At 52.3% G+C, this 10,398-nt stretch overlaps 1 protein-coding gene and 1 long non-coding RNA gene across 6 annotated transcripts; one reads left to right on the plus strand and one right to left on the minus strand.

Annotated features, from left to right (window-relative positions):
- Positions 1-1,649: 1,649 nt before the first annotated feature.
- RPL38 (ribosomal protein L38) lies at positions 1,650-6,853 on the plus strand. Of its 5 annotated transcripts, none has more exons than XM_025363531.1 (5): positions 1,650-1,753; positions 1,926-1,966; positions 2,137-2,197; positions 6,201-6,323; positions 6,782-6,853. In XM_025363531.1, the coding sequence occupies exons 2-5, from the start codon at positions 1,964-1,966 to the stop codon at positions 6,805-6,807; spliced, it is 213 nt and encodes a 70-aa protein (XP_025219316.1). In that variant the 5' UTR covers positions 1,650-1,753; positions 1,926-1,963; the 3' UTR covers positions 6,808-6,853. The 5 variants fall into 5 exon arrangements, with proteins under 5 accessions (XP_025219316.1, XP_025219318.1, XP_025219314.1 ...); XM_025363533.1 differs by having other exon boundaries at positions 1,656-1,718; XM_025363529.1 differs by having other exon boundaries at positions 1,672-1,744.
- A 730-nt stretch (positions 6,854-7,583) lies between these two features.
- LOC112610205 lies at positions 7,584-10,306 on the minus strand. The gene is made up of 2 exons (XR_003116289.1): positions 9,409-10,306; positions 7,584-8,568 (listed from the first exon to the last, which is right to left on the minus strand). It is a non-coding gene; the product is annotated as an uncharacterized LOC112610205 (long non-coding RNA).
- Between the last annotated feature and the right edge of the window lie 92 nt (positions 10,307-10,398).

Genomic DNA, 10,398 nt, shown 5'->3' on the forward strand with positions numbered 1-10,398 from the left:
TCGGAAGGACCAGTAGCATTTGGCATCAGAGTGGACAGCAGAGCGAATACCTGGAGGGCGGAAAGTGCCCCACACATGAAGAGGCCTCTCGGCTTGGCTGAATGGGTGGTTGCTTGTGGAGGAGCAGTGGGGTAGGAAAGACCAGAAAGGCATCGCCTAAGATGGGAAGGGCTGGCAAAGCCAGGCTCTAAGGTATAGGAAAGTCCTCAGGTCAGAGCTGAAGCACTCATGATTCTCAGATGGGAGCCAACCTTTAGGCATCTAAAATTAGGCTTTTGCCAATTAACTTTTCCCACTGCTGGAATCCTGACACATTTACAGTTGCAGAGACATCGTTCAGCTTCTTTAAAAGACTCTTCAGTGCTATTACAGTATTTTGTGATCTCTCTGCAGCAAGGTCTATTGGTTCCTATATCTCCAGCACCCCCAGGAAGGTGCTCAGCCTGAGCTTGTTAATGGAAGGGCAGGAGGGAGGCAGAAAGGAAGGTAAGTTAAATAAGTTCTAAGTAAGCTCGCGGCAAAGTGCTCTTTCTCTTCAGGAGGGCTGCTCTGTAATAATAAGCACGAAGCAATTACATTCTGCCATGTGGTTATTAAATTTGGGGGAAACAAATATAATAAAATGTAGACAGTTGTAGAGAGGTTGGAAATAAAATAAAAGTGGAGGATAAAAATAAAATCGATAACCACACGTTGCTAAGAGCCTAACCTGAAGGATGTTATGGGGGAGAAAGGAAGGCTGCCCTCCCCAAACTGCCCAAGCCTCCCCAAGAAGTGGCCGGTGCCTGGACTGGGGAATCTGCCCAGCAGGGGTTCAAGTCCTGAGTCCACCTCTCCCCTCTGGGGCGGTGGTGAGAGCCGGCAACAGCAGGAGAACTCCCACTGCTGCACCATCAGCCCTAGAGGTGAGACACTTAGCCAGGGGCAGCCCTGCGACAGCTGTTGGAAGTATTATTATTATTATTTTTGCTAGAGATGGGTGTGGGGGGGGGCCTTACTAGGTTGCCCAGGCTGGTCTCGAACTCCTGGCCTCAAGCGATCCACCGGCCTCGGCCTCCCCCAATGCTGGGGTTATAGGCGTGAGCCACCGCGCCCGGCCTTAACTTGCTTTCATTGTACACCAATTCCTAAAGGAACTGGAAGCAGCAGGCAGGAACGCTCCCTCTTACGGAAAGAAGATCCCAGGGCCCTGGTCATGACAGGTTCAGGTCCCAAAAAGGAGACTGGAAGAAAACGTGAGGCGCCAGAACAAGAGGTTCTACAAGGTGCACACGACGGTCTCTGCCATTAAATGAAGAATTCTCTGTGCAGATGTCCCGTGCACAGGTCCAGTGAAAGCCGTGGAGAATAAGCGTTAGCTCTTCGAACTGAATCTGAACTAAAACCTAGCAAAGCCAGGCTGGGGTTTGGAGGTTGCGGGGGAAGACAGGAAGTGGTGGATGGGGAAGAGGCGGGGGTCATAGAAGGAAGGGATGGGGAGCAGTGGGAGGAGGGAGTCGGAGGGAGGGCGGCAGGCAGGATGGTCCATTCCATTCTTGGAGCTGCACTGTTGACCTCGACCACGAGGGGGCAGGGCTGCTGAAATTGGAAGTGCCAACGCCTACATGAGTCTTGACCCTCGGCAGGCACCGTATCCAGTTTCCTCCGTTGGGAGGGTTTAACTGCCCGGAAACGGAAGTCTCGTCCTTTTTCGTCGTTTTACTCGGTTGCTGCTGGTTGTGAGTGTCTCTACAGTGGTACGCGGGTGAGAAGGGTAATCTGGGGCAATCCACGGCCAGGTGAAATCTGGGGACCCCAGGTCCACGTGGAGGGTGTCGGGGAGGAGAAAGGGAGTGCGATGGGGGCGATATTTCGGGGGAGGGCGGGAAAGCGGGGTTGACTGCCAGCCCCCGCGCCGTGTTAACGCCAAGGACTGTTTCCTGCAGGTCCCGGTCCGCGCCAGCTCCCTGCGCGCCTTGTCGCCATGGTGAGTACGGTCCCTGCCTGGCGCCTTCCCGGTGTGGGTTCGTGGGATCCGGGGCGAGGGCGAGAGAGACTCCCCAGGGCCTCCAGAGGCCGGGAGGAGCTGGTGGACTGGACCGTCACCGGAAGACGTGTCTCTTTGCTGTCTGTTTACCCGCTTCCTTTGTGTTGCAGCCTCGGAAAATTGAGGAAATCAAGGACTTTCTGCTCACAGCCCGACGAAAGGATGCCAAATGTAAGTGGTTGCTCCGAAGGTTCAAGATGACCGGTGCCTACCCTGGCACCGCTCCGGTAGCGTCTTCCCCGGAATGGCTGGCAGGAGACGGGTTAGGCTATCTGGGCGTGTGCCTGGCCCTCTGGGACCAGTGGTTTCATCGTATTTCCCATGAGAAAGACCTGTGTGGGGCACGTTGAGGCCCTGGAATTCTAGAACCATCTTAGCTAATCGCGAGCATCTCAGAGGCTGCCCGGAGTTCAGTTTTCTTTTGTATAATACAGTAAATTTCTGCAGTTGCGCAAAATCTTAACGCAAAACCCATTTTGTAATGAAGTGCTGGATATTTGCATGTAATGTGTTGAGCACGGCACACTGTGCAATGTAGTCGTTTATCTCGTGATCCTGTGGTCGATGGCCAGTGTCAGAAGGTGTCATACTTATCTAGCCCAGAAAAAGATTTTTAAAAAAAAAATTTTTTTTTCTTTTTTTGAGACAGTATGGCTCTGTGGCCCAGGCTGGATTGCAGTGGTGCGATCTTGGCTCACTGCAGTTGCCGCCTCCCACGTTCAAGCGATTCCCCTGCCTCAGAGAGCTGGGATTACAGGCACGCGCCACCGCGCCTAGCTAATTTTTGTGTTTTTAGTAGTGACGGTGTTTAACCATGTTGGCCAGGCTGATCTCGAACTCCTAACCTCAGGTGATCCACCTGCCTCCGCCTCCCAGAGTGCTGGGCTTACAGGCGTGAACCACTGCGCCCAGCCAAGATCAAAGTTTGAAGCAGGGCTTCTACTGAATGCACATCGCATTCCCACTATTGTAAAGTCACAAAGGTTAAGTTGGACTGTGGTGAGTCTGTCTCCCAGCTTGTACATACAGGGGAAAGAAGGTGATTCATGAAAATCCTTAAACAGCAGATTTTCGATGGGTAGGTGCCAATCTCTGCTACCCACTTAAAAGTTTTACACCAAGTGTGAGAGAGAGGTACTTGTGTTATCCCTTTGTGACACTTGAAGATTTGGGGGCTTGTGTTTGATAGGTCTTGAGTTATGTTGTTACTTGAACCCAGAGTCATATTTTTTCAGCTGTATGAAAGAGAATCAGGTCACATGTGGAAGTGGGGTTGCATGGGACAGGCCTGTTAAGGTGGGCTAAGACACCAGCTAATGCTCCGTGCCAGTGATGGTGCCAGACGGTGGTTGGTGTACAGGGAGAGCCTTTCAGTGAGTTGGGGGTAGGCAGAGGTGGGGGTCATATTTGTGTCCCCATTACCCAAAACAGGCTGTCACCTTTGAGGTGGTGACCACCTGTGGGAACAAATAGCATCTGGTGGGAATGATGTCTGTTTGCCAGTGTTTTGTATAAAGAGATGAGGTTATCAGGTTAGTTTTATTTCAGGCCATATGGGGTCACTGCCTAGTTCAAAGGCCAACTCTACCAGTAGATAACTTACCCTTCTGAGCAAGTTAAACATGACACCACCCTTTGCTTGTGTTTAAAAAGGGTGGTGGTCCGGGCGTGATGGCTCATGCCTATAATTCCAGCGCTTTGGGAGGCCAAAGCGGGCAGATTGTTTGAACCAAGAGTTCAAGACCAATCTGGGCAACATGGCAAAACCCCATTTCTACCAAAAATTTAAAAATTAACCGGTTATGGTGGCACATGCCTGCAGTCCCAGCTACTCAGGAGGCTGAGGCGGGAGAATCAGTTGGACCTGGGAAGTGGAGGTTGCAGTGAGCTGAGATCATCCCACTGCACTCCAGCCTGGGTGACAGAGCGAGACTGTCTCACACAAAAAATTGGGAACCTGGATTTTAGATGATGCGGCTTTAAAGGTAGGGGTCACAGTCCCCTGGAGATAGTAAAGTGTCAGTAGCTATTGAAAAAACTTTTGAAATTGTTATATTAATTTTTAATGTGTAATAGGCATAGCATAAAATTCAACATTTACATTGGGTATGGTGGTTCCCATCTGTAATCCCAGCACTTTGGGAGGCTGAGGCAGATGGATGAGACTAGCCTGGGCATCATAGTGAGACCCTGTCTTTACAAAAGAAAAAAGTTAGGCAGGCGTGTGCCTGTGGTGTTAGCTACTCTGGAGGCTGAGGTAGCGATTGCTTGAACCCAGGAGATTGAGGCTGCAGTGGGCCGTGATTATGCTGCTGCACTCCTGGCTAGACCACAAAGCATAATTGTACAGTTTAGTGGCATTCAGTAAATTCACATTGTTGGGCAGCTGCCACCATCACCACCCATCTCCAGAACTTTATCTTCCCAAACTGAAACTCCCTCTGTTAAACACCAGCTCCCAATTCTTCCCAGTCCCTGGCAACCAGCTTCCAGTTTGTCCCTGAATGTGACTGCTCTGGATACCCCATACAAGTGGAGTCTGCTATTGCATATTTGACCTTTTGTGGCTGGCTTCTTTCTCTTCAGAGTTCTCCAGCATGTGTCAGCATTGCCTTTTTTTTCTTTTTTTTGAGGTGGAGTCTCACTGTCGCCCAGGCTGGAGTGCAGTGGTGCAATTTTGGCTCACCTCAGGCTCCGCCTCCCGGGTTAACACCATTCTCCTGCCTCCGCCTCCTGAGTAGCTGGGATTACAGGTGCCCACCACCATGCCCGGCTAATTTTTTTTTTTTTTTTTTTAAAGTAGAGACGGAGTTTCACTGAGTTAGCCAGGATGGCCTTGATCTCCTGACCTCATGATCCACCCACCTGGGCCTCCCAAAGTGCTGGGATTACAGGCGTGAGCCACCACACCCAGACCGAGTTTTCCATTGTGGGAGGCCACGGTTTGTTTATCCGTCTGTTGATGGGCATTGGGTTGCTTCTACATTTTCGCTATTGTGAATAATGCTCTGAACATGGGTGTGCAAATATTTCTTCTGTGGTTGCTGCCTGTTCTTCAGGGTATATATCTAGAAATGGAATTGCTGCACATACAGCAATGTTGAATAAACTTTTTTTTTTTTTTTTTGGGATGGAGTTTCGCTCTTATTGCCAGGCTGGAGTGCTATGACGGGATCATGGCTCGCTGCAATCTCTGCCTCCCATGTTCAAGTGATTCTCCTGCCTCAGCCTCCCCAGTAGCTGGGATTACAGGCACCCGGCTAATTTTTCTATTTTTTAGGAGAAGACGGAGTTTCACAGTGTTGGTCAGGCTGGTCTCGAACCCCCGACCTCAGATGATCTGCCTGCCCCGGCCTCCCAAAGTGCTGGGATTACAGGCGTGAGCCGCTGCGCCCAACTGAGTAACCATTTTGAAGAGCTCCATATGTTTTGCAAGTGGTGTTCAGCTTAGTTCAGTTGCTAGGGTCAGTGTTACACTGAAATGGGTTAGTTTGGATAGATACCCAGGTGCCTGGATGCATTAAGAACAAGAGCCCAGGCACCTCATGCCTTTGGCAGGCTCTGAGTCACAGTGCTGCTTCCTCTGATGTGCCCATTCCCATAGCAGTTACTGGCAGAAATGGAGTTGCAGCTGGGCACGGTGTCTCACACCTGTAATCCCAGCACTTTGGGAGGCCGAGACGGGCAGATCACGAGGTCAGGAGATCGAGACCATCCTGGTGAACACGGTGAAACCCCATCTCTACTGAAAATACAAAAAAATTAGCCAGGCGTGGTGGCGGGCGCCTGTAGTCCCAGCTTCTCGGGAGGCTGAGGCAGGCTGAGGCAGGAGAATGGCGTGAACCCGGGAGGCGGAGCTTGCAGTGATCACGCCACTGCACTCCAGCCTGGGCGACAGAGCGAGACTCTGTCTCAAAAAAAAAAAAAAGTAGAAATAAGAAAGATAGTGAGGTTGATAGAGGATGTTCTACAATGCTGTGTTCAGTGTACCCAATAAAAGTTCAAAGTTGCAGGAATGGGTAATAGTGTTTTCTGTTTGTGCAGAGGGGCAGTGCTGGAGGTGGGTGCTGACTGTCCCTTGCGTGCTGCTGACTGCTTGAGTATATTTGCATGTGGACTGTGTCACATTTGTTTTTTGTGATACAATTTAATTCCTGATTCTGGTCTCCGGTAGCTGTCAAGATCAAGAAAAATAAGGACAATGTGAAGTTTAAAGTTCGATGCAGCAGATACCTTTACACCCTGGTCATCACGGACAAAGAGAAGGCAGAGAAACTGAAGCAGTCCCTGCCCCCTGGTGAGTGAGCCTGAAGTCACTTCAGGGGCGGGTGGGGTTTGGGAGGTTGCTGTGTGTGGCTGTCTTGTATCTTGTTTTGAATCCCTCCCAGATTTCAGAGCCCATTTTATGGTCTTAAGAATCTGCTCTTGCTCTTGGGAGTGTGAGGAATAGTTGTGATTCTCAGATTATATACAGTAGCAGAAATCCTTTCCTTAGCCAAAAGAGAGGTTAGAGCTCATTTAGTGCTGTTCATGTCCTTCGAGGCTGGTGCTGGTACTGATAATCCCCATTTTTTACAGGGAACAGATTGAATATAATAGACCAAGTCGTTTTATCAGACACTAAACCAAAACTTCCCTGGTGGATCTAATTTCTGAACCTTGTGTGCTCTCTTTAGCTTAAGTACAAAATCTAGACAAGCAGCAGCAACTCAGATGTGTCTTCTGGATGGCTTACTTTTGTCTCTTTTCCTCTAGGTTTGGCAGTGAAGGAACTGAAATGAACCAGACACACTGATTTGAAGTGTATTAAAATACTAAAAATCCTAAGTGTCTTTCGTCTTTGAGGATGGGAAAGGAAAATATGCTACCTGGTAGTAGCTTCTGGTGGGAACAGGACACGGGTCCTGTTGCTGCCTCCCAGCATCCTGATCTTTTTTTGAGACTGAGTCTTGCTCTGCCGCCCAGGCTGGAGCACAGTGGCACGATCTCAGCTCACTACCACCTCCGCCTCCTGGGTTCAAGCGATTCTCCTGCCTCAGCCTCCCGAGTAGCTGGGATTGTAGGCATGCATCACCACGCCAGGCTGATTTTTGTGTTTTTAGTAGAGACAGGGTTTCACTGCCCGCCTCAGCCTCCCAGAGTGCTGGGATTACAGGCATGAGCCTCCGTGCCCAGCGCATCCCTCATCTTGAACATGATCTCAGTGGGCAAATGAGGCCATCTGTTTTCAGCCCAAGTTTGAAAATAAGGAGATGTGGGGAGGCCATGATGGAAACAGCACGTGGGGTTAAACACTGGCAGAGCGACGGGGCATGCTGTTCAAACAGGTCCCAAAATGGGGGCAACATGGTGTAGCACATCTGCCACTCACTAACTTGACTGACTGGAAGAAATGACTACACTTTTGCCTCAGTTGCAAAACAGCCACATTAACACCTCTTTCATTGGCTTGCTGTAAGGGTACTGGGATGTGGGGGGACATGGTGGAGGGAGGTGTGCGGGTCAGGGTGGCCACCAGGTGGTGCTGTGCCACAGCGGCCCTTTGGAACTGAGTGCCTTTTAAAGTGTGGTGTACAGTGCATTTGGTATTGTGTTAGGCATTTAAACGCACTCAGGATGTGAGGTGTAAGTGCCAGTCTTTGAATATCTGTAGGGATTGTGAGGGGGTGAGGTGGTTTTGAGTCTGGTTGGGGGTCTTGTTTCCTCTGGGAGAGGGTGGGTACGTCAGCCCTCAGCCCCAGGTGTGGCACTGTGGGCAACTTTCAGCCTTCCCCATTCTGTAAACATTTCAGATTCCCAAGGAAGAGTGAGCATTTACCACATGGGTTTTCTTTGTTCCCAGCGCATCCTCCAGAGATTCGCCCCAGCTCCTAGGAGACAGGCCATGAAGGGGTGTGTCCAGCCTTGTGTAGAGAAGGCCGCCTTTCATACAGTGCCTCCCAGCCCAGGCTTGTGACTCAGAGTCATCTGGGGCCCGTGGCCAGGGCTGACTGGAGGTTGTGATTGCAGTGGTCTGGGGCATAGGTGTGTTTCCAAGCTCTCAGGTGGACACTGCCTTGCTGGGGCTTCAGCAAGCCCCTAAGTGCTGCGTAACAGGTGAATGAGGGGGACGGGGATGGACTACAGCTGCTGGTTTGCTGACTTCTGCAACTCCCTGCTGAGTCTCTGGGAGGTCTGTCCCTGTTCTGCCTCAGCTTTTTGACACCTCTCTGGGTCAGCAAGCCTCCGGGGAAGCAGCTAGAATGGTCGCTGTCTGGCTGGGGGCAGGTGGGCTGAGCAGGTTTGGATGGTCTGGGCTGCATTCCGGTGGCTGTGGGAATAGCCCTGAGGGAGAGCCTTCACAGTTTTTTTCTTCCAGTGCCATGTGCAGGCCTCCAGCCTCCTGGGGCTCCCCTGTACTGGGTTCAAAGTCAGTCCTCTGTCACCACCCACTGCCTAGGAGGCAGGCCCTTCCCACTTGGGGGGCCTCTGAGGGCAGGGGCTATAAAGGCCATTACCAGAGCCCTACCCGAAGAGTCCACTTTCCCCAGCAACTGCAGGGACTGAGTCAAGAGACCAAGACCTTTTAAAATGAGGTTTTCACCCAAAGAAGTTCCCTCCCCTGCCGCAGTCTCCAAGCTGATCGTCTGGCTTCTGCAGTTCTCCGGCTCCCCTCTCCTGTTCTGGAACTTTCTTGCTTCCCCTTCCACCGGTCCTAGTCCCTGATCTCACAGGGTCCTGTTCCCTCTGCACAGAGGCCTCCCCCAGCACCTCCCTCTTTGACTCCCGATTGTCCTTCAGCTCATGTCACTGTCCTTTGGGAAACAACCCCGATGCCCACATTCCATCTCCTCCCTACAGCAGGGACTCTGGCATTTCGCAAGGGCTGTAATCGCTGTTTGCAGGATGCAAGTCCACCTCACCTCACCTACTAGGTTGTAGACGCCGTGCAGGCGGGAATGTGTGTTTCATCCATTACTCTAGCTTCTAGAACAGAACATGCTCAAGAAAATTTGTTGAAAGACACCCCAATGAGAGAAGAACGGCTTTTTCCAACTTCCCGTGCCCCTCAGCTTTGGGCTCCTGCAGGGCCCCAGAACTGTGGGATCACGGCCACGAGGAGAGGCCCCGAGGCCAGGACTCCCTCTAATGGATACAGGGCCCTTGAGCACGGGGTGACTGGAGCCCCACCCCCCAGCAGCCACGTGTGTTTACCAGCCTTTTCAGCCTGCCGGCATCCACCTGGTTCCTTCAGCCAGAACCCTAGGAGCCCCACCCCCATCCTCCCGGGGCTCCTTTCTCACCTACATCTCTGCCGGGGTCGCTATGCACCCCTCAGGCTGGCTGCGCAGTGCGGTCTCTACACCCAATCTGCCTCGACCCCATCAGTCCACCCTACCTACCCCTGACCCCTACTTGTCCTTCAGCCTGGGCTCCTCCCTCTGCTGGCCAGTCACGACAAGCAGTTTGTGGTTACAGGATGAGTGGGGGCCTCTGTATGTGTGCAGAGTACTGAGGGCCCAGGGACGCAAGGCTCCCCAATGGGCAACCTCCCCTGCCTTTGCTTTTCCCCAGAGCCCCTCCTGGTCTGCGTTCGGCATCTTCTCGGGTACTGTCATCACCCTCTGCAGTGCCTGCGCTCGGGGTGAGGGTTTTTGTCGGCTGTTGTTACATCACCGATGTAACAGTGCCTGGCACTTAGTAGGTGCTCAACAAATGTGTTGTTGCATGCGTTTCGGTCTCCCCGAATGCTCGTCCCTTCCGGGCGCTCTCATCACTCTCCTACCTTCCCCACTACACAGCTCGAAGGCCCCCACTTCCAGGAAGCTCACCCTGTCCCATTTGCCAGGAAGAATCAAGCAATTTTTCTCAGTCCTTAGGACACCTTGTCCTCACTCAGGCGCGCGGCAAGCAGCTTCAGTGAGTCGTTGGGGCAGATGCGCCGGGAGCTCCCAAGGGCAGGGACCGCGTCTTATTTCTCTTTTTAAGTCCACAGGGCTTGCACAATAGATGCCCAAAAAATGATTGAGAGTGAATTTAGAATGAGTGACCGAGTGGCTGAAGATTGCCTCCTTCCGTTCCCAGTCTGTCGGTTACTTACCCTGTGACAAACCTTTGGGACGGGCAGTCGCCCCTCTCTGGCCTATGACTGCTGGCTGCCCCCACTGACACCTTATACCCTTGATCTGATCATAAACCAGCAGCAGCTCGGGGACCTCGAGACTGAAACCGATTTAGAGACTTCTGGGAGCTTTTTTCACGTCCCTCCTTCTATCTGGCCAGGACAGATCCCCGCCCAGAACTGGGACTGCAATCGCGGCGCGGCGGGGCGGGGCGGGGCGGGGCGGGGGGGGGGGGGGGGGGGCCCGGGGGGGGGGGGGGCGGGGGGCGGG

This window comes from Theropithecus gelada, chromosome 16 (genome assembly GCF_003255815.1).
Source record: "Theropithecus gelada isolate Dixy chromosome 16, Tgel_1.0, whole genome shotgun sequence".
NCBI classification, from domain to species: domain Eukaryota; kingdom Metazoa; phylum Chordata; class Mammalia; order Primates; family Cercopithecidae; genus Theropithecus; species Theropithecus gelada.